Here is a 24073-nt window from a genome sequence, read left to right as displayed (position 1 = left end):
TCTAGGTATTAACCAGCTGTCTCTGTAGATATGAACCTGATCAAAAGAGCTTTGGCATGACAAGACTCCCTTTGATTATGTCTGATGAAATATGAAAATGTCTGATGAAATATGTGTGATAGTGGGACTGTCAACTCAATGACACCAAATCTGTGGAACTGACTGGCCTTCAATGCGCTGCATCTACTGACCGAACATAATACCTTATGGGCTTTATGATACCTCTGCGCACTTTTAACATTTAAAGCCCTTGCTGAGGGTGGCAAGCAGGGGCTTGCTCATGCCACAGACTCAAACATGCAGTCCGGGGAGTTATGACAGCAAGCCTTGGCTGGGCTTCCGTGGTTCAGATGACTATCAGGTCGCTCTGGGAAACGGCGATGATTCTTCATGCTTTACCTGGCTCACAGTTGAACTCGTTGAGATGCCCTGCCCATTGACATCCAAATGAGATGAAAATCCTCCTGTTTTTCAGACACGCTGAGGCAAATATCCCCCTTATCAGCCTGTGATGTTTTCTTGTGGGACTCATATGTGACACATTAGAGATAAGCCTTGTATTGCTATCTGATAGAGGTGGTCGAAACATGCTGGATATCTATGCTGGCATCCTTATCCTCAAAAGCAACCCTCCTTATGTGGCCACAAAGGAGGTTTGTACAGCCAGCCAGCATTTTCTTATGCTTACAACTGAGTTCATGCTCACTGTCAATATCTACATAAAATGTAGTACTCTGGCTCTCAAATAAAATCAAGCTTTCTTGGCATGATGGGGCAAAACAAACTTCGAAAGCAGTTATAGCATCTCAGCCTTCAAATCACTGATTCATACCCGGCTATTACCTTGTCATGATGTCGTGCTAATTCTGAGGATATGTTTTGCGCTTGGTGTGCGGGAGTTAACAGATTTGGGTTCCTGTCCCTGCAGGGAGGGAGTGGAGGTGCTGCTGAATGACCTGCAGGTGCCAGCGGAGGAGTTCTCTTACGGCCGCTCCAAGATCTTCATCAGGAACCCCAGAACGGTACCATCACTACAGCATCTCTGAATTAGAACGGATACAGTTGTCCCATTGTATTCACTCACTTGAAATTATGCTTTAAAATATCGCCAGTTTAGAAGAATCACATAGGTTTAAAGGGATGAAATTCTTGTAAGCAGAGTGCATTAGATTTGACTAGAGATGTGTCCAGTGCCCTGATAGAAATGGGTGTGGTTGGCAATTGACATCGAAGTCACCTCCTTATCTTAAGTTCCTCAAACAGTAATCTTCGTCAAGCATCTTTTTTTCCCCTTTTGCATAGCCACCTCTGAAATCTCACAAATATGTATATGCGTCCAACCTCTTGTTATGTAATCAGCTATGAAAATAGAAATTTGCTTTGTGGACTGCTGTTGTGGAACATTAACATTTGAGAACATTGTGCAAAAAGGAGCTGGTGTGCCCTTAATCTTCAGCCGCCATCAAGAACAAAAGACTCACAACACTGACCTTGGAACACCACGTGATAGTTCATCTTATCTGTGTGCATTCCTATATGTTGTATCCTACAATAGTATAATCAGAGGTTTATCAGCAGCGGATCTTATTCAGTGGAGTCCAACATTCCAGCACACTAATGAAGTCATAGGCTGTGTCTGCAGACCAACAGTTTCTGTCTGAGAGAGAGAGAGAGAGAGGGGTTTTGGATACCATGAGGGAGATGAGGGCAGACAGAACAGAAGAAGCTGGCAGGGTGGCTTTGCCCCAGAGCGTAGCTGGAGTGTAATTAAAGGAGTGGGGTCTTTGATGGGCTTGAATAGGCTCTGTAATGTCTTACATCTGTGTTTAATCAGGCCTGGGTTAGCAGTGTGGGGTGACTGGGAACTGGTGACTCTCTGTCTCTGTGTCCTGTGCCTTCTTATTGTTTTGATGCCCATGTTACGTTATGGTGCCCCCTATTGATATCCCCATGGCAGTTGTAGCTTTGTCAGTATCCCAGTGTAGATGTCCCACTGTCAGTGTCCCTGTGTCTGTGTCCCCTGTCAGTGTCCCTGTGTCAGTGTTTTCTTATCAGTGCCCCCATAGCGATGTCGTGCCATCAGCATCTTCCTGGCGGTGACTCTTCCCCTGTCCTCTGTGCTTCCAGCTCTTCACTCTTGAGGAGAGGCGGAGGCAGTGCCTGGAGGACCTGGCCACCCTCATCCAGAAGATCTACCGCGGCTGGAAGTGCCGCACCCACTTCCTACTCATGAAGAAGAGCCAGGTCGTCGTGGCGGCCTGGTACCGCAGATACGCGGTGAGCCTCCCTCCCCCGTCCGCCTCGCCCCTCCCACCCCTTGCCTCTACCTGCGCTTGCAGAATGAATAAATTTGTACTCATAATTTTGGTTGTTTATCGCTTTTGTGGTAGTTGCAAGTTTAGTGTATGTGATTGAATGTTGGCAGACCCTTACAGACACTGTAGGCCATCTGTTTTAGACATGTATATATACTTTACTGCAGTTACACATTTCATAAAAATCATAACTGTATGATTTCTATTAAAAATGTCAGAGAGACCTGATACATATCCATTTACAGAGCAGAATATGCCTGTGATACAGTATTAGACTGACTTCTCTATTGTTAGTTTTGATTCATAGGCTTTTGAGTTAAATGAAGGTATTTTTCTCTGTTGTAGCAACAAAAGAAATATCAGCAGATCAAGAGCTCCACCATCGTGGTTCAGTCCTTCATTAGGGGATGGAAGGTAGGTCCTACCCAGCAAGATATGAATCCAAGCAGCATGCCTCCCTCACATTCTCTAAAGTTGCTGTAACGTTGCTGCAATGTTATCACCATGCCACCCTGTCTCAGCAGTGTTATGACAGGTCTGCCTGATCCAAGCATTTTGCTGAATGTTGTTAATGTTACAGAGGGCCCTGTAACACTACTTTACCACTTTTAACTTGAAATATCAAAAATATATGTAACTCTTAGTTAAAAGGCTCATTATTGATATAGTTTTTTTGTCGCCACTGGGCTGCAGTGAATTTAAACAGAAACCACCACAAAGGCAAACTAAAAGGTAGAAGGAGTCCAGAGGGTGAAGTGGCATCATGGGGACATTTTAAGAAGACCTGGGAATGCTCACTCAGTTTTTTCTCCACCCTGTCTCCCCCCACAGGCCCGAAAAATCCTCCGTGAGCTGAAGTACCAGAAGCGGTGCAAGGAGGCAGTGACCACCATCGCAGCGTATTGGCACGGGACCCAGGTATAGCCACCCCCGCTCTCTGCCGATGCAACTCTCATGCAACAACTCTCTCGCAACTCTCTGATCCGCATTACTTAGGACCTAAGGTGTGGTGTCAGGATAGCTGGAGTCCATGGTGGCCTGTAACTCTAGTCAGGGGCAACACCTATCAATATTGCTGAAACGCTGTAGCTATGTTCTGCTGTCTCAATACAGCAGTGTATTTCCAGCCTTTCCTAAGACAGGAGATTGCCTGAGGATTTTAACTGGTTATTTGCTAAGTCAGGACTCAAGTGAATAAAATGCTTGGTCATACTAGCTGTACCAGTTAGCTTATGTAGTAACATGAATCCCATGAGACACAATATAATCTTTTGGTTTTGTGTTATAATTCTACTCATATTTTACTAATGTTTGCTACAGCTTTTAACTACTTCCAACAGTTATTATCATACAGTAATGGTAAAGAGAGGAAAAACATAGGAAATTCATTCTGTTGTGCCTGATTATTGCAGAGCAATATTTGTTGAAAATCTCATTAATTCGATGAATGTAATACTAGTATTCCTCCTAGGTTCATTCTGAAAAACTATAACCGGCAAAGAAACAAAGACACCATTGCCAGTTTATGTTGGATATGAGAATTGACTTAATGCTGGTGAAGCTTCAGACATGATTGCAAGTGAAGGGAAATGCTTGATTTCAGGGCTGCACTTCACCTCAAAATTGATCATGATCTGAGTCAAAGGTGGACAGTAGTACTAATGGGCAAGGGAGGCTGCGTTAACCATATTATTGGTGGAGCTGTCGGTCATTGATTGGTGTACAGTCAAAAAGCTTTGCTCTCTGCAGCAAAGCACTGAAAGGCACAAACCAAATGACATGCTGATGATATGAGATAGCTCCTCCCACCTCATCCCTCACTAGCCAATAGCAGCAGGAGAAAAATGACCCTCAGGGGGGATGGGAGTGGGTGGGTATCTGGAAATGGGTGAGCGTTTCTGTACTGTTCACATTTGCTAAAGGTAAGTTTGGAGTAGTTGCACAGTTGAAAAGCTCTAAAAGCGGTCCGCGTTAGCCAGGAAGGCTACATTGGAGCATTTTGCGCTGCTTTTTTTTTTTTTTTTTCTTCAACCTTGTCTCTCCCTTTTCTCTGGCTGGGGGGCTTCCACATCTCACCGCCGCTTCTCTCTTTGTTTTTTCCTCCTTGCTCTAATCTCCACCCCTCTCGCTGCGACTCCGCCCACACCCCCCCTCCTCCCCCCCCCCCCACCCCCAGGCGCGGAGGGAACTGCGCCGCCTAAAGGAGGAGGCGCGGAACAAACACGCTGTCTCTGTCATTTGGGCCTACTGGCAGGGGACGAAGGTATTTGGGAATGCCTGCCATCACGTTTTGCCCTCACGACTGTCCGTCATCCCCTCCCTCATGTCCCGCCCTCCCTCTCAGCCGACCAATGAATGAAAACCTTGTGTGCTCCCCCATTGTTTGTCCAGTGACTCACTAACTTCCTGCATCCACAGTTTATAATTGAACGATTTTGCTCCTCCAGGTTTCGTAATGGGAGATAACCTATTCTTGTGTGGAGATTGCCAAACTAACAATTTGTTTGTTTTTTTTTTACCCCCTAACCCCAAATTGGTTTTGTAAAATGGACTAACATTTTTTGCCTGACAATGATTTCAATTGTTTTTTTTTTTTTTCTATAGAAATAGTACTCAACCAAAACCATTTCAGATAATATGTACAGCAGTGTAAATCCTGCCACAGTCAGCTGTGTCACTGCATAGACTGTGGGGATTTTCACCAATATTATCATCACTTCCCCTTCTGAAGCATTATGACAGTTAAGACCCTGATGTTCATGTGATGGATGTGAGTCATTTCTGTCAGATAGGACCAGAAAGCCTGTTTATCCGGCACTGACAACGAGCAAACAGTTGCAAATCAAGGCATAATATATGGCCAGAGTCAACAGGGTCATATCCCATATGCTGAATCTATAAATAGAGGTAAAGCCAAGAGTGCTTGCATATGGCTTGTGCGAATGGTTTATTTACTACATGTTTGAGAAGCTGACGTATATGGCAACAAGCACCCTTGAGAGAGGGCTTTTGTTATTTCCTTAATCGTGTACATAGTTCAGTGTAATTGAATCCAATGACTGCTGACCTATCAGATAATTATCGATTGACACAATATACAAACTTAGAAGATGTACTCCAGGTGATAAGTCATTCACTCTAAGCAATGTTTTATATTAAGGTTTCATGACCAGTTTTATGAATGCACTCTTATTTTTAAACCCTGCTAAACAGCAGGCATCTATTATTAACTCAGTCCCAATGTATTCTATTACATGTCACAAGACTCGGAGACTGACTGTGAGCAGTCCTGTCTCTTTATCACACTGTTTGTATTGCTAGTCTCACTCTGCCAGTAGGCTGGCAGTCTGTGCACAGCCAGCGTGCTGACTGTGCGTCTTGGCATCCACGCTTAAGTCCAGCCCCAGTCTTTTATTTTGAAGGGTAAGATGTGGCATGTTTTGAGGGGCATTACGCAACATTGCTCTGGAGTTTTGATTAACATTCCTGGAGGTGTTTCATGGAGGTCCCCTTCGCGACTCTGTCCATAGGGCTCTTCCTAGGTCTTTGTGCCTCTGTAGCTGTTGCTTTGCTGGTGTCTTTCTCTGCCTCTCTAAGAGACCTGTGCTTATTACTGCTGCTCTTGGTGCTTTCCTCCCCCTCCTACCCACTTCAACCCCCCCCCAAAATCACCCCCCACCCCCCACCCCACCCCAGGCACGGAGGGAACTGCGCCGCCTAAAGGAGGAGGCGCGGAACAAACACGCTGTCTCTGTCATATGGGCCTCCTGGCAGGGGACGAAGGTATTTGGGAATGCCTGCTGCCCACTCCACCCTGCCATCCAACCCCCCCCCCCCCCCCCCCCCTCTGTTCTTCCCATCAAACATGCAGTTGTCCGAAGGGGTCCCGACTGGAAGTTACCATCCCCCCCCCCCCCCCCCCATCCCCAACGACACCACCCCAAAGCATGCTTGCATTTCGTAGAGGGAACCGTCTGTTGCATGATCTCTGCATGCGAGCCAGTGGAAAAACACCCGGCTGGAAACGCCGGGCCGTGTGCCTCCCCGGGCAGACAGCCCATCGCCGGGCTGACCCTTTAGCTGCAGACATGGGCAGGGCGGCGCGGTCTAAATCGCCACCCTAAGCCTCTTTGCCTCCCACCAGCAGTGGATTACAGCTGATCCGCACAGGCGGGAGGAGGCGGAGAGGCGATGGGCGTGTGTCCGTGCGCTGGCACCGGGATGGCACTGCAGTGGCCGCTGCCCGCTGTCATGCCAGGCGGTCCGTTTTATCTCCCAGCACCCCCCTTCTCCGCGGGCGTGTAATGGTATCTCAGTGTCCTCCTGTTCCAGGTCTGGGTCTGGCTCCTCCGGCAAGCTGTTGTTTTCGGACGTTACTCTCCGATGCCAGAACTCACGTGCCCTTTACCCCTCTTCCGCATGCCCTCATTCTCCCATTCCGCTTTGCTCTCATCCTCAGCCTTGTGTGCTCCTGCCTGCCTCGTCCCCGTGTTTGTTCTCGGCTGTCAACCTAAGCGCCTTTTCAAACCTCAGAAGTGCCTTGCTTTTTCAGTGTGCGTCAAACCTGTGCCTGTCAAAGACGCGTCGGCGCCGTCCCCTCTGTTGTGTCCGAGTCCCCGTAAGACCGAGTGCTGTGTTCTGAACACAGCCAGCTAATAGCAAAATAATGCAGACAAGTCCTGTGAAAGCCTGCAGCAGTTAGATGACATGACTGGTGTCTTCTCACTGTAGCGGGGCATATGAGAAGGTTAGAGAGCACAGGGGCCCTCATCAGATACACCCTGTTCCATTCTGTTATGCGGGATTTCTCCACCAACATGGCTGATCACAGGCAACAAGCTTCATTTAAAAATCTGTCTTGAGCACAGTTCAGGGAGTTTATTGCCATTTTTTAAGTTTATTTGTTCTCTTGGCAAATACAGGGTATAGTGCATGACTGCATGCATGACTGCTTACAAGCACAAACTATTGTGCCAAATGAAAATGTAAATAGAAAGTACGGGTCACTAAATGCAAGCATAGCTGCTGAGATTACTTGGCATTCATATGCAGGCACACTTTTTTTTTTTTTTTTGAATGTTTCACTAATGGGTGTGAATAAATAGCCCACGATTGCGTGTAGAGTTTCCTCTTGTCCTGTGCGTGTTCATTGAAGGCATGGTGCTCGACTGGTCTGGAGTGATGTGTAATCGCAGGTAGCCAGGAGGCATGCCCCTCATTCTTACCCCGCCCCCCGCCCCCCCCCGCCCCCCCCCCCCCCCAATTTCAGGCACGCAGGGAGCTGAGGCGGCTGAAGGAGGAGGCCAGGCGTAAGCACGCCGTCGCCGTCATTTGGGCCTACTGGTTGGGACTTAAGGTACCTCAATACCCCCCCCCCCCTTCCCCCGACACCCCCCTTATCTGACCTCGCTGTCGGTGGGGAGGGGGGAACCTGTGCTCCACAGCCAGCCTCGGTGTGTGAGCGTCAGCTCAGCCTCAGTCACTCAGCCGTAGCCATCCAATCACAACACAGGGCGGGTCATCGACATCTGACCGGGCCTATTAAAAAGGGGGTTGGCACATTTTGCCCCACCCCCCCATCCGCCCCTTTTACCCTCACCATCACTGTGACACACATTTGTCCATGCACAGTGGTCTGCGGTTTCAAACATACCATGGGGTGGAACATAGCTCCCGCTGCATAAAGCAGAATCAAATCCGCTCGGATAATCCCGGGCTTTAGATAATCCAACTCTGGATAATTGAGTGACAGCTGCTTTTTTCCCTCTGCCGGAGACCGCCGCTTTTCAGCAGTGAGGTCGAAACCGCTGACCCTGGCTGACATATCTGAGGCTGCCTGCCCATCTCTCTCTCTCTCTGTCTGTCTGTCTGTCTGTTCTGCCCACTGCATCCAGACAACACTGTCCTGTCTAACTCCCTCTAACCAGTCAACAGTCCAGAAGGCCACCACTCTGTCCTGCTGTGGCCTTTGTTTGTGTTAAGGTGTCTCGATGTCTCTGTACCCACCGGAAGTGTCTTCTCGAACGTTCACTTTGTTTTGCATCCTGTCAGTGTTGTATGTGTCAGACGCCACAGTGGACTCTGTCATGGTAGTAAAATCTAGAAATAAGAGCCAGTGGGTGCTTTTGTCAGTCTACTTAGAGAAATCACTCTCATCCTGACAATGCTACTGTTCCCTCCCATTAAAGTAATGAAACCGGAAAGCTTTCATAATCTGTCTACGATTAACAGGTCCTAAATCTTCATTCGAAATGACGTTTAAAATTTAGCTGCAAGTGGTAATCATGCAGGTGTTGTCATTATTGCATAACGGAGTTCTCATGTGTAACCTTGATTTGGCAATGCTCTGTTTTGTGCTGTAATGCCTGTGCAATATTTTTACAGTTTGAAATTTAACCTTAACTTTCAGGTCACTCAGGTCCTTTTGAAAGTGCAGCACACCCATTCTCTGCCTGGAAAAGCACCCACTAGCTGTTCTAGTATTAACATGTTTTTCTCGTTTGAATCTGTTTGTTCCGTATTTTTCTGGGAAGAGGTCAACAGTTGTGACTAACCACGTGTCCACAGCTTTAGTGTCATGTGCGTGTGTGGTCATCGTCAGCATCACTGTGTCACCACCATCATTGTTCTGTCTGTCTGTCTGGGTCGGGCCTCACCAGAAATCCTCTGCAATTAGTACTTGAATTTCTTCCATCTTTTTTCTTCAGGTCCGTCGAGAGTACAGAAAGTTCTTCAGGGCCAATGCGGGCAAGAAGATCTATGACTTCACCATCCAGAGGATTGTGAGTAGCACATAGATGCACATGTTCATGCACCCAGGGTGACCTAGAACCATCAAGTAAAAACTGTAAAGTTGTCAGGGGAACTGTTTGTCTCTTCAATTACCTTTCACTGAACTGCTTCCACCCACCATCAGGCCCAACCAATCAGGAAAGGTTAAGAGGTGTCAAATCTTTAACAGAAAATCATTACATTATATTACATTATTGGCATTTAGCAGACACTTTTATCCAGAGCGACCTACATCAGTTACAGGTTTTTACAATGTTATACATTTATACAGCGATTTATACAGGAAATCAGATGTTTAATAAAGTAGACAGTCTACTTACACCAGAAGCGAACTAGTAAATAGTAATTTTTGGTGAAATGTATGCTCACAGATTGCAGACAGTAAAAGGTTTTGATCTTCTTGGATCTGTCCTAAGAATAGCTAGCTAAAATGTGTGCTCATTAGTTGGTAGAACCATAAAATAGCTGATCACTGCAAACTTGCTGTGGCCTTTGTTTAGCCAGTATTTACTGTTTTGTTGCCAGAGGGGTAAGAAGTGCTCTTACCATTCAACAGAAACTGAACCCTGGCTAAGTGACTGTTTTTAGTCAGCATTTGCTGTGCTTTGCCAGAAACCGCAAAAGTGCTTACTCATGTCAAGGTCAAGAAGCAACTCTGGCTCAGATAAAGGTTGTTTATCCTTTTGAATCTAACCAATACATTGTCATATATTTTAGAGAAACCAATACCTCTCCCCCTCACCTAATTGGCTCTGTCTGTCAGGGACAGGGTGACAGCTCAGCCAATGGCCTGATCCCTGTTGGCTAGCACTAGCTTTGCTACAGGGATGAAGCAGTACAGCTCCAGGTCACATGGCTCATTTTCAGCCAAACAGAAAAGGTGGTGGGAAAGAACCCAGAAGCCTACAGTTCTGCCTGGTTCCAGTTCTGACAGCAGAAAACCCCTGGTGCAGAAAAGATCGAGTTCCAGCTTCTGACTGTATTAAGTGGTTACCTTGGGAGCCCTCTGAAGCAGGCTCTGTGCTTTGAGACAAAATCTTCTGGGAATTGTGTTTATTGTTTCGTGAAAATTTCAAACAATTTCAAACTCTGCTTTACCCCACAGTGCCTTGTTTGAAATGTTTTCCTGTACATCTGCAGCAACTGAGTCCGAATACAATGTGACATGGAAAAGGCCTGTGTCAGTTTTAGGTGCAGTGCCATGAGATACAATGGCCAGATGGTTCATTTTGAAATTAAATACCAGTGAAACTACATGTAAAGTAATTGGAGGATCTACACAATATGACGCCTAGTACACAATATGTTACTGGTAATTAGTAGAGGGAAAAAGTATCCAATGCGGTATATCTGTTCTAGTACTACTCTGCCATACCGTAACTATTGTTGAGTGAAAATGACCAGGAACAGGAAGTGATGCAGAATATGGTCACCTTTCTTCAGATGCAGAAGTACTTCCTGGGTATGAAGAAGACGATGCCCTCCATGTCGCCCATTGACAAGAGCTGGCCCGTCCGACCATACGCGTTCTTGGACGAAGCAGACAAAGAGCTGAAGAGAATCTTCCATCTGTGGAGGGTCAGCCCACAGCACATGCAACTCTCACCCTCATTCACTAAGGATGTTCATTCAACATTATACGATCTGGGATTCGGAGCCGGAGTTTGAAATTTGGCCGAGAATGAAAACTGGACATTGGTTTCCCTGTACAGAGAAACCTGGAAGCTCACCTCTCAGATTTCATTTCTAATAAATTCTCACTGTGTGATATTTCAACCCATTTAAGTCTAATTTGTGATACTTCACAGAATAATGTAAACCTTTATGTCACAAGTAACCTCAGTAAATGAGGGTATCCAATTCTGTATGGCAGATTTCTCAACCCCTCCCATTTATATAGAAGGCATGCAGATTATTATTTATTTTTAAAAAAAAAACCTTTGGATTCTCAATAAAGCTCTAATTGTTTAATGTTCATGACATGTACTTGCCTGTAGTGATGTTGGGTTTACCCATGTTTGTTTCTGATCATTAGTGCAAGCAATACAGAAGCCAGTTCACAGAGCAGAAGAAGGCAATCTACGAGGAGAAGCTGGAGGCTAGTGAGATCTTCAAGGACAAGAAGGCCCTATACCCCAGCAGGTAATGGGAATGAGGAGGAGGTGGGACAACTTCATTCTGAACCAGTTCAGGCACATGTTTGACCCAGACTTAGCAAGCCATGTATTGGAATAGCATTCCTACTCCTACAGCTATGGCACCATGGCTCCACCTGGTACATGGCTGTGGTATTGTGTTATTTTCACTGTTGGTGTTCTGAAGGAAAGTAAGCTCTCTGACTCTCTGTTGCAGCGTCAGCCAACCGTTCAAAGGTGACTACCTGGAGATAAACAAGAACCCCAAGTACCAAAAACTCAACAGCTTGGTGGAGGAGAAGATCATCCTGGCAGATGTGGTGAATAAGATCAACCGGGCCAATGGCAAGGTAAGTGGAGCTTTCTCCTCCACCATTATAGACCTGCCCTTTCATGTCAACCGTATCAAGTTACTCGAATCCCCAGATGAGTGGCCTGATTATTGCCTCAATTAACATCTCCCTTTATACACAAATAGAGAATACAGTACTTTTAGTTTTAGACATCAAGTACGCAGTATTTACAGGATACATTTCAAAATTAAAACAAGATGCATTAAAAATTTTTAACTTCAATTAAGTGTTTGCTGCTACGCAGAGTAATCTTCAGCCAGCAAAATAAAAATGAAGACAAAGTCCCCACTGCAGCTCTGTATGTTAGATTATGCTGGAGGCTCAGTGCTTGTGTGTACTCTGGGCTAGGAGTGTAACACACAGCTGCTTTTGTTTTTCTGCACCAGTGAAGTGAGAGTTTCAGAATGTGATGGCTGTTTGTCCCCTCGCAGGGAGCTCCACGAATCTTCTTGCTGACCAAAAGCAACTTCGTCCTGGCCGACCAGAAATCCGGTCAGATAAAAGCCAGCGTGCCACTGCCAGACCTGACCAGCGTGTCGGTCAGCACCCAGAGCGATGGCTTCTTTGCCCTTCGGCTTAAAGAGGTCAGGGAATTCTCTTCCCGGAATGCACTACGCTCAGGCTTACATCTCACTGTCGGGGAAAGCGTTGTGTCAGTTGGCTCAAATATGGGTTTACGTATAACACCATGTTCATACTTCATAAATAGTTGTACCTTTCAGCACGTAGCAACTGTAACAATGATAGTAGAATGCTTCATTGTAAGATATGAACCCATATCCCTTTCATCAAGTCACTACACCTCAAAAGTGCAAAGTGGCTCGTTTTCCCATGTAACACAAAACTGTTGTAAGTCTGTGGCAACCTGATGCCGTTGCTTCATTAAGATAAATTTGTGCATGCAATATGAGTTAGTTTGAATACTCGGTGCACACATGAGACTGGACCGGGCTTTGTAAATGATAACTCCTCCCTTCTGCCGGTCCTCGTGGCTCCTCTTTGCCCACAGGGCTCCACTTCGGCAGCCAAAGGAGACTTCCTGTTGAGCAGCGAGCGTCTGATCGAGATCATCACCAAGCTGTACCGCACAGGCACGGCCGCCGCCGAACGGGAGCAGATCAACATCGATATCTCAGACGAGTACGACACCTTATCCCTCTTTGTCTCTGTCTGCACATATAAGTGACTGCTAGAAGGTAGTTGCTAAATATTGCCTCAATGCCACCATCACCCTATAGCATTAATACAAGGGTTGGTTATTGAATTATATTTTGGAGTGATATGGTGTGTTTGATAGTGTAACTTGACTTGTGTGTTATGAGTGCCAGTCAAAGGTTTGGGCACAACTTTTATTCTTTATTTTTACTATTTTCCACATTTTGGAATAATAGTAATGACATCAAAGCTATTGAATAACACAAATGGAATTGTCAAATGGCAGTGACCAAAAAAGTGTAGAAAAAAAATTAAACTTTATTATATTTACTTATTTTTTCTTCAAAGTAGCCAAAAAATATTTTTTTAAAAACACATTTCTTTTAAAAGAACTTCATCTGTAGGCATCAACTTCAGAATTTATGTTTGTCTAAGAATTTAAGCATGTCTTTAGATCGAAATGTCTTTGAATGCATTTTTCCCATTATCGTAGTCAGGTGTGTCCATACTTTTGGCTGGTGCTGCACATGAATGGATGGGCATCAGTTATCATCTCACGTGGTCTTCAGGCTCCACAGGACATGATGTCATCAGTTTGTTCTGCCTCCTCCCTCCCCACCCTACAGGTTTCTGGTGCAGTTCAAACAGGACAAGGTGTGTGTGAAGTTCATCCCGGGGGGGCCCAAGAACGGCAACAGCGCATCCTGCAAGCGCAAGAACAACCGCCTCCTGGAGGTGTCCGTGCCATCGCCATAGAAACGCCTCCACCCCCCTCCCATCCCTTATCTTGCCCCCCCCCTCTCTGTGCCAACTCTGGGACTGGTCACGCCCCTCGCCCCCTAAACCCTTGATTACTGTGCAATTCTTTTTTTTCTTCTGATTTGAAATGATTAAGTCATATTGCCATCTCCTTCTGCGCTGCCACACCATAAAGAGGACCACCACCCCACCCGCTACAAAACCAGCATGCCATGGGGGTGCAAGATGATGTGGGGTATCCAGAAGAGAAAGGGCACTGGTGTAATCTTTTTTTTTTATTTTTAAGTTGGGCTGGTAAGAGTAAGGAGTGCTTTTCTTCATGTTGGGGCCCAGAAAGTTTTCAGTTTGCTAATAATGATGTTGATGATCATGACGATTAAGGTGGTATTAATAATCTGTTAGCTCCCAGCATGCAGTGCGCCTGCTCCCCCCCCCAATGTTGCCATAAGTGTCCATCTGTCCATCCTCAGAGTTGAATGCTACAGTCGGCTGTTTCTGAAGAAGGCCTTCGGACATTGTGTTGGTGTGGGCGTCTGGAAAGGGCAGAACTGAAGAACATTCCGAGAAATGGATGTTTCAGAGACGATCGGGAGGAGGTTTACGAACTGAATGACGGCACTTGTTTTCACCCGAGTGTGTAGAAGGGGCTGAAACGTTGAACCAGTAGTTTTTTGTTTTTTTTTTTTGATTGCGCTTGGCCGAGGGGGCGTTTTTCACTCTTGCATACGGCGTAAACCTGTTATCTAGAAGTAAAAGTCATCAAACAATCGGTTTTGATATATGATTGTATCATAGTTCCTCATATGTTCTCGATCCCTCACGCCATTCCATCACCACCTTTGCCATGTCTCGCATGGGGGTGTGCTATCCACGGCCAGAAAGTCAGGAGGACCCCGTCAGAAAGCCAAAAAAAAAAAAAAATCAATCAATTACAAAGATGCGTCCTCTTCATTTCTCTGGCGCAAATGCCAAAATAAATCGAGGTCCTTTTTCACAGGCTGTCTGACAGCATGCTGTGCGCACAAAGCTCATTCTCCATGCAAAAAGGCTCGGCAGTTTTGTTTTTCCCCTCAGCTTTGACATTCGCTTTAGCCTTCTTAGGTACCGCCGACGCACTGCGCAGAATAGCGTTTTTTTTTTTACAATGCCATGTATATCGGAAAATGTGGCAGTAGACTCTGCGCAGCATGGAAATTCCTCTCTCTTTATTTATATCAGCATTAATCTTTGTATGGATGTGACCGGGATGACAGATTCACAAGACCAGGAAGTGAAGGCAAGCAGAGCTTTCCGCATGGACTTCCACAGATGCCACAACTACAGTGTACCGCAGTGTGCACCTCGGAGATCTTTTCTCTTCAAAAGCCGCTTAATTCCAACACCATGTGTGTTCACAGTTTGAGTGCTGTGTACAAGGCTTATATAGTTTCCTCCGTCGAACCAAAAGTGTAATTTATGCCTTGATTCAATCTGAACTCATTTCGGTATGTCCTCAACTGTGAACAGCGTGTTTAAGCTGGTCGTTTCAGCAGCCTCTGAACTCATAAAGTTGTGTGTAATGATTTGCAACAGTACTTCGCTCAAGCTTAAGGACCAGTCCCGAAGCAGAAGGACTGAGTAGTCCCCATAGCAGCCGAACACACAATGTCCAGCAGAGACTGATCTGAGGGCTTTTCACCAAGGCATTACCCTGTAAACTGTGAGAGACATGGGGCATCATATCCATTGTAAACCGGTTTGCTGAAAGGTGCGTGTCAGTAATACAAAGGCGTATCCACTTATAGGAAGTATGTAGGTGAATAAACACACCTTTCCTCTTGTTTGCTTATTGCTGCATTGCAGAAATATATACCTTTTTGTCATCAGAATGCAGGGCCATTATTTTTAGCTGGCCCACATAGGCTAATAATATTGCGGTGTTTTCTTTGGGCTAGATCCTGAGCTGCCCTTGAGTGTGAATGACTGTATTTGCCTCTGTCAACAGCCAGCCAGTCCACCGAAGCAGCTTTATGCTTTGCTCCGCTCCTATTCAAATCTTTCTTACAGTATAAATACACAACCGTCTCGTGTCACTGCTCCGAATAAAGTGATTGTTATATATTGAAGTATATTTAATATGATATTCTCTTTCTGGATGTTTTAGTAGTTTTCTTTTTTTGTACTGTTGATTTCAAAGTAAAATAACCTGTTCTTTGATGATGCTATGGAAAAGCGCAGCATGGCCAAACCATTCCAAATCATGTTCCTCTGCCAGTGTACCTCGATTTTTGCTCACATACCTTGAATTTAAACTCTTTTCCTTGTTATTCAGCTGAAAACTGGTCAAATCGAGAGGGTTATTTTCTACTGGGAGATGTACAGGAAAGTTGAGCTCAGTCTAAGCCACCTTTTTTTTTGCTTTTTGATTCTGTACAATTTGGAACTTAAAATGCAGTAAGCTAATTATGGCCCTTTTTTTCTCTCTCCTGTGTATTTGAGATAAAAAAGCAAATGTTGTATGCATTCTTGTTGTGTGCCTAATGTAACCTGTATTGCAAGACTGAGAACATGGAAGTGTTTCAATAGAATTGTGTAACAAATTGCAATTAATCTTTTTTTTTTTTAAATTAAAGCAGGAAATAAATTAGTGTGGCTATGCTTGTTGAATGTTCGTGTTGCAGGAATGTACGCTAAAATCAAAACTATTGCGGTATCTGTCTGTATGTGTGTGTGCGTGTGCGTGGGCTTGCCTATGTGTGTATACTGTATGTCTGCGTGTCCTTAATGACCACATCTCATTTGAGGTACATTACGTAGGTTCTTATGTACATAACTTCTTAGAGGAACATTGATAAATATGCATTCCGTGAACATTATCACAATTGGTCCTGTGGTACAGTATTTCCATATCTGTGACAGATAAGGTCTGTTACCCGTTGCCACCCCCCACCCCAGTCTGAAGTGATCAGGAAGCTGCTGAAGGCTGAAACAAATGAGAAGGTTGAAAGAAGACCACCATATTGAACTCCCTCGCCCCCTTTCCACCATGATCCAGCCTCCAGTACACATTTCAGGACCGACACATTTAAAGGCCCATTTCATCAGCCCGACCGGAGGGGTGGGGGGGGGAGGCCCCGCCGGATCGGCAGCTGCCCAGATGTTTTCCATCACATCTGGAGAGTTGTCCGGGGTTAAATTCCGCGGCCTCGCAAGGGCTGCTGCCGGCCCTTCCCCGGGGAGCGGCCCCCTGACAGATTGTACACTGCGGTTATAAATAGCCTCCAATTACGAGCCGTCCTGCAAGAGGTTCCCACCATCCTGCCGGCTGGGAAAGGAAGGAGGGGCCCGAAACTCCCGTGGGCCCCAGGGGCCTTCTATTGGGAATGTCAGTGGCGGGGGAGTGGCCTCAGACTCCGCCTCTATTCTGATTTACATTTCTCGATGAGCAGTTGGGAAGCCACTCCTCCAAATCAGGATTGACACTGTCACAGTCATCCCGCCTTAGCTGCATTAAATCTTTGCAATCTTTATTATTACATTATTGTCATTTAGCAGACGCTCTTATCCAGAACAACTTACAAAGGTTACAGATTCCCATGTTATCACCAGTGCCCCAGCCGGGAATCAAAACTTTTGGTTATGAGTCCTGCTCCTTACCACTATGCTACACTGCCGCCAGCTTCAAAGTCCCTGATGTAGAAATGAAAACAGCTGGCATGATTTTGGGGTACATACATAATATGACTCTAACTGATACCACAAGTCTGCCTTTGTAGATAGCGACCTACAGTGCTATCTTTTCTACATCTTACACATCCTACCAGAGTTTTAAACACCTGAATTGTCACCAGTGAGGCACAGAGCCCTACCCAGCCGAGGCACATGGCTTAGATTTAGACTTGGACTTGTGCACTCCATCTGTGACTGTCCTCTGCTGCTTTAGCTTAATCCCGCCCCGAAGAAAAGCTGAATTTGCATTCATACAGCAAACTTTGACATGAAATGTTAAAATGGCGGTGTTGGGATAGGAGTTTCCTGAGGCTTTTTTTGAAAAGTCTGTCTTTTTCTGTCAGCATACACGCACTGCAGGACCTTATTTACCTAGCTTAGCGGATGTCTTTATCTCGGGGTGATTTAAGAAGTTAACATATTATCCGTTTATATATCTGCGCATTTTCTAAAGCATTTAACGTGAAGTACCCCACCGGAGGGTACAAAAGCACTTACCCAGGATTAAAACTTGCAACCTCTGTGTTACAAATCCGGTTTGTGCACCACCGCCTCATGCATACGCAGCAGCTTTGAGAATGAGTGACATGCTGCATCAAAATGGCCGTCAGTGATCTGTGTCCTTTTCTCCTCCGGTTATGATCTGATGCATTGCATTACTTCCTCCTACAGCCAGGAGCTGGATGTGCCAAAGATGGGAAGGAGTTCGTGGTTGGGTGTAAGTGACTGGATTGGTGAGAGCCTGCATCAGTCCTGTATATGCACACAGATGCTGTGCTGTGCAAAATTTCATTCTCATTCACAGATCTGCATAATTTACGCTATTGACTATCCCAGGTGTGCTTGACATTAGCTGATCCACACATCGTAGAGATGGATCTGTGTCAAAATGTGCACAGAGACATATTTAAACATGATCCCTGTCCAAATATTTTGGCCTAGTCTGAATCTAAGAGCAGAGGGCATGTGTTCTGTGGTCATGAAGTTTGCACAAAATCTGCATTCTAATCCACAGAGCAGAGACCTCTTCAAAATGAAGCAAAGCCATAGAGAACCACAAACACAGTGTTATATTGGGGCAGTACTGGCCAGTTAATCATTCATATGCTTGATCGAATGACACTGCAGTGTTCTTTTGGCGCCATCTAGTGGATTAAAATAGTTGTACCGTTTTTCACTATTTCAGACTTGCTACATTCACCAGTTTCACGTGTTGTCTAGCGAAATGTATGAAAAAGCTTACATTTTATCCTCGAAATTCTAGACATAAACGGTTATCATATTAACCTACTCTAGGTCTTTTTCCTATCACATTGTACACTGGCAATATATTAAGGCTATTTTAGTAGACAAAAAAGGTATCTATAAGGAAAATATACAAGGGGAAATAATCAAAACACACATAATCAATGTAAACTATCGCCACCTACAGGCAAAAGTGTTTTGTGTATTACATTTGAAAAAAAAAACGTACTCTGTGTACGTCGATAGTCATCACACAAGTTTTGTTACAGGTCTGTGAGAACCTTATGGCAACCAGGTGGGGCATCTGTAGCGCAGGGAAGATTAGCCACGACTTCACCGTGGCCTTGAGGACCCTTCTTCCCGGAGACCACCAGGTAGCAAGCTCGCTCGTTATAAGTAGTAGTTTGTAAACTATATCTTGTGCACTGTGTTCAAATTTGACAGTGCTTGTGGCATTCAGCTCTTTGTTACACCGTGTTTCATCAAGTGTTGTTAATTCATTGTGTTTTAAATGCATGCAACACAAAACAAAGTGAACGAAAATAACACATTTTGTTTGATACATAACGCTAGACCTGTGCAAGAGGGAAGTATGGTTTTCAGATACAGCGCTCGGGTGATTAGCGAAGTCTTCAGTCTGCAACTTGCTTGCCTGCAAACGTAGTCATTAAAGTCAGTGAAATTACCATGTGACAAAGCGAAAATCGCCATTTTCGCTGTGAAATCCTTCTTAAAATGTTACGTGTCTCGTCTTGTTACAAAAGCATAAATGCGAGCCAATTTTACGTAAAACGCTGCGTTACCGTAATATACTCAAGAGAGGCGCAGTTTTTCTAAAACATCAGGACGATGTAATCCCCGCCCACTATGTGTTCAAGACCCAGGGCCCGGCTTGGTTGCAGATTAAATGTTTTCAGGCACTTTTATTTGTGCTTATTTGTATAAAATTGCACAACACGGCATTGCCAAAAGAGAGCTTTAAGTGTGAGTGAGAGTAACTACCGCTCTGCCTCCCAGGTCGTGGCGGTGGCAGCTCGAGACCTGCGGCACGCGCAGGAGTTCGCCGAGAGGCACAGCATTCCGCGAGCTTACGGGAGCTATGAGGAGCTGGCTAAAGACGCCGAGATCGGTGGGTTTCAATTCCCCCTCAAACCGGATCGCTCTGCTTCGGTCTTTGCACACAAACTCTTTTGACAGTGATACCAGTGAACACCAATTTCGATCTACATTCCAGCAGATCGAATGATGTGATTTATGTTAGCAAGGTGTATGAAATATCCTGATTTAAAGTGTGAAGCACACAGTAACCTATGTGAAATTTATGGTGTAAACAGGATACTTCAACTCAAATTTTAATCAAAATTTCTAATAATCCAATAACCTTGCGAGTTATTGCAAATAAAGTAATTTGCCTTGGAGCCACGATCAATGTAGAATCAAAGTTTATTTTGTGGATCATGATACAGCTTAAATAACTTGCAACTGAATGTGCAAAATGTCAAAGTCTAAAATTAGTACATGAAAATTAGTAAACCACCTACATATATTAGCACACACAGCAACAGTTCAGTTAGCCTTTATTTATAAGGTGGCAAGTCAGTGCTTTTGAAATCCATGTGGCAGTGTCTTGGTGTGTCACTATTTCTATAAGTATTCAGCAGCCACCCTTGATCAAGAACATTTTATTCCTTACACGTTTCCATCAGACACATTTTGTAATTGTTTTTATGTAGATACATTTTAAAAGAGCTCTCTAGGATTCAAGAAGTGAAATTCCATGAGAATGTAGGGTTGGGTGTGCTAATAATTTATGCATTTGTCTGATAAAGGCCATTTATTTCTCAGGGGCTCTTTTCAACAACCTGTTTTTTTCTCCAGATAAATTGCAATAAATTTAAAGTTCCCATTTTATATACACATGTTAAATGAAAATTCTCAAGTACAGTCAACATGGGTTCCCCGTTCAGGGGAAGTTTGTTCAGAAGCACAGTGGTGCAGTATCTCATCTTGTATTTAAACTCTAACCACTGTTCTAACCACTCCTCCATTCCTGGCTGCTGACACAAGCCTCAACAGACACCGTCATGTCCCTTCAAGCTAATTTGCGCTAAAAAGCACTTCTCCATCCTTAGCCCAACAACATTGATTTTCTCAAATCAGAGACATAAAAAAAGTTCTGAACAATATTTATTAAACCTAGCTCGTGGCTGTAACCCTCATCCTCTCCATCTCTTTTCTGCCCCGTGATCAGACGTTGTGTATGTGGGTACCATTCACCCTCACCACCTGCCTGCGGGAGTGCTCTTCATGAACGCAGGGAAGAGCGTTCTCTGTGAAAAGCCAATGGCCATGAATGGGAGGGAAGTGCAGGAGCTCATTGCCACAGCCAGAAAGAACGACGTCTTTCTGATGGAGGTACGAGAACCAGCGTCTAAACATCCACACGAGCTGAACGGGCTGCTGGCAAATATCTGTATCTGTGAATAATATCTGTGTGCAGTCTGACCTCTTGAGGCATAAATGGATGATGTCTTTTTCAATTGTAAAGCCATCAGTTAAATCAGTCTCGGAGATGAAATTTTGAAAAGAGCAGCACAACTGGCAAGAAATCAACTGAAGAACATATTTTTGGCTTATTTCAAGACTTTTTTATTAATATATTTAAGAAGACGAATGGGTCCAAAGAAAGAAAAGGCAATGTGTTTTGGATGCTAAGACATTATCAGGTCTCAAGCCCTCTTGGTTAGTACAATGTTACAATTTTAAAGGATTCTGTGTTTCTTCCCAGAATTCTGTGGTGCTGCACATTCCTCATTAGTGATAGTTTAAGAGATGATATATAGATCACACACAACTAAAAAAAACTATGTTCAGAAGAATCAGCCCTACACAGTGTATTCCTGTGTACCTTCCCACATAAAATGCTGAGTTTGTAAGAATCAAATTACACATGATAAGTGTGATTCTTTTAAAGGAAGCCAATTTTTATAACTGGCGCAGTAATGTACGCTATACAGGGTTAGATAAACAGCTGCATGTTTGTATCTGGACAAAATGCAAAGGGTCTCTTTGCACCTTCATCCCATCCTCCTCTCCTTACTCCCCGATCTTCCAGGCCGTGTGGACGCGGTTCTTCCCGGTGTCTCTGGAGATCGGGCGGTCGCTCACCCAGGGCGAGATAGGGGATGTGCTAATGGTGAGGGCAGATCTGGGGGCCCCTCTCACCCACATACCCCGCCTTGCGGAGAGGGACCTGGGCGGCGGCGCGCTACTGGACCTCGGGATCTACTGCCTGCAGTTTGTGGTACTAGCTTTCGGTGGGGAGCGGCCGGAGTCTGTCCAGGCCACTGGAGTCTGTCTGGACTCAGGTAACAGGGCTGATAAATACAGGGGTAGCAACACAGAGATGCTAAATTCTTGTGATTTAAGTAAGGTACTCTGCATAACAGCATCTGCCAAGTGACTAAGTGACAAGTGAAGTAAGATGTAAATACCTTCTTATGCATTTATACGCATGGCAGAGCCATACAAAAAGTTGTATATTGACAATATATTTCAGACAGTATAATTTTAAGTCAATAAACATATGTAAAATATGTAAATTATTGTTGTTTTGGTACATTGTAGTATGTTTCTGATTTGTATTAATGTATTAATATATTTTAATTATATTAACAGTATATGCTTGGGCTGAACATGTTTGTCAGTATATTACAACATATTTCAACGGGATCTACTGGCTATGATAAGGGGATCTGCTAAATGCCAATAATGCAATGTAATGTAATGGGATCAACTTCAATAGCACACATTGATCATGATCCATTTGTGCAGCTGGATACTTATTGAAGCATAATTAGGTTTAAGACCCTTTCTCGGGTACAATGACAATAACCCACTTGGGAACTGAATGTGCCACCTTGTTATAATCTCCGTCTACCAGGCAGCTGGGTGCTTGTATACACACTGGGGAGCAATACTATAGAGCTCTGGAGATGTCATGCTGAATTGGGTTTTGGTCTAATGTAAACCATGACACTACTAGCCCTACAGCTAAGTCTACTGGAAATAAAGTCGCTCCTTGTGGATTTTGTAGACTGTATTACCATATTTCTGCTTCAGTTGCCTAAGGGAATGTCCCATCATGCATGCATGTAAAAAACAAATACTGGTTATGCACTGATTTTCACTGAATATGCCAAAAACTGTTTGAGAAACAGCTGTAAGTAGCTCTTAGGCATTACTGGGGCAATGACTGCATGTGCTTTGGTCTGGCTAGTCTCATGAGTAATGAAGTGTCTTATATAATACAATAAGTGTATCACTTTGTATTGAATTGGTAGCACTTCGCAGAGAAACAGAGAAAATATTTTCACGGATTGACTCATTCATACTAGCAGCCCATCTTTACCTGCTATGCATACGGTGTTGTCTCGATCAGGTGATATTTGATATAATTTGAATAACTGATTTTTTTGTCTTCTCTGTACAGCATTTACACAAAACGCAAGAATAACATGCTGACGGCATGCTGTGTAATAGCATTAGAAGGCGATTTAGATTCTGATCAGAGGGGTTTGTGCTTGCCCTAGGAGTTGATGGGACCACGGTTGTCACTCTGAAGTTCTCCAGGAACAGGACCGCTGTGTGCACCTGCTCCATCACCATGCAGCTGACCAACGATGCCGTGATTGTGGGCACCAAGGGGACCATCAGGGTAGGTCAACACATGTGTATACTGACAAACCTGGAGCTATAGCAATGTCACATTTATTATGCGAATGCCTTTCCTGGCATTTCACAGTCATCTGTATGAAACTATACATCACCTGTTCACAACCCAGAGTATTTACCAATTAATAATTAATATGTTAGCGGAGACATGTTTGTATAGTTAGACAGTAGGTGCATTACCATGTCCTATCTCTCTCTGGGTAGTGTTCACCAGGAGCTTGTGAAAGTAGGCAAAGGGCCACCTTTTCCCCTCTCTTGCTCACCCTTCTCTGTATTTCATTTCCTTTCTCTCTCCCTATCACTGTACTTGTATTTTCCAAGGTCCCTACTAATATGTGGTGCCCCACATCTTTGGTGGTGAATGGGAAGGAGAAGCAGTACTCACTGCCAGAGCCGGGACAGCAACTCAACTTCCTCCACAGCACAGGGCTGAGCTATGAGGCTGAGGAAGTCAGGAAGTGCCTGCTCAAAGGTAGGGCCACACCCCTGACAATACCTCCTCTGCTGCCCCTTTTCATTCATGTTCTTGTAAACTGTAAATTTCCATGCTCAATCCTGGGGATGCTGGGTACTGGGTGGGAAAGTGCCTGCTTGCAGAAATCGATTTGGAGCTATAAAAATCAGTAAACAGCTTGCAGTGCAATGAACAACCATTTTTCATATATATGTATAAATATGTAAATTATATATATATGGAAAACACGTTCCAATGCCAACAGTTCTCATAGTATTCCTGAGGTGAATCAGAATCTCTCTTCCAGGACTCAGAGAAAGCTCTCAGATGTCACTGTCAGATTCAGCCCTGCTAGCAGAAATCATGGATGAAGCCAGGAGACAAGTGGGTGTGGTCTACAGCCAAGACAGTCAATGACCTCCT

The 24073-nt window shown here is 44.6% G+C and overlaps 2 protein-coding genes across 5 annotated transcripts in view; both read left to right on the top strand.

Moving 5' to 3' along the window:
- myo1b (myosin IB) overlaps positions 1-14430 on the top strand; it is a 96309-nt gene extending 81879 nt beyond the window's left edge. Inside the window, exons 19-32 of one of the 4 annotated variants that reach the window (XM_036544722.1) lie at positions 929-1022; positions 2128-2277; positions 2661-2729; positions 3147-3233; positions 4492-4578; positions 6012-6098; positions 7585-7671; positions 9023-9097; positions 10551-10685; positions 11143-11249; positions 11460-11592; positions 12027-12179; positions 12605-12735; positions 13377-14430. In XM_036544722.1, the coding sequence (XP_036400615.1) occupies positions 929-1022; positions 2128-2277; positions 2661-2729; positions 3147-3233; positions 4492-4578; positions 6012-6098; positions 7585-7671; positions 9023-9097; positions 10551-10685; positions 11143-11249; positions 11460-11592; positions 12027-12179; positions 12605-12735; positions 13377-13506 (1525 nt within the window). In that variant the 3' untranslated portion in view covers positions 13507-14430. The remainder of the gene's footprint in view (positions 1-928; positions 1023-2127; positions 2278-2660; positions 2730-3146; positions 3234-4491; positions 4579-6011; positions 6099-7584; positions 7672-9022; positions 9098-10550; positions 10686-11142; positions 11250-11459; positions 11593-12026; positions 12180-12604; positions 12736-13376) is intronic. The other 3 variants (XM_036544723.1, XM_036544724.1, XM_036544725.1) reach the window with 3 other exon arrangements.
- A 4313-nt stretch (positions 14431-18743) lies between these two features.
- Positions 18744-24073, top strand: LOC118789494 (trans-1,2-dihydrobenzene-1,2-diol dehydrogenase-like). Its single transcript, XM_036545946.1, has 7 exons — positions 18744-18836; positions 19480-19591; positions 20714-20877; positions 21578-21830; positions 23055-23179; positions 23518-23668; positions 23958-24073. The coding sequence occupies exons 1-7, from the start codon at positions 18747-18749 to the stop codon at positions 24065-24067; spliced, it is 1005 nt and encodes a 334-aa protein (XP_036401839.1). The 5' UTR covers positions 18744-18746; the 3' UTR covers positions 24068-24073.

This window comes from Megalops cyprinoides, chromosome 14 (genome assembly GCF_013368585.1).
Source record: "Megalops cyprinoides isolate fMegCyp1 chromosome 14, fMegCyp1.pri, whole genome shotgun sequence".
Taxonomy (NCBI): Eukaryota; Metazoa; Chordata; class Actinopteri; order Elopiformes; family Megalopidae; genus Megalops; species Megalops cyprinoides.
This window is presented reverse-complemented; position numbering and strand designations above follow the sequence as displayed.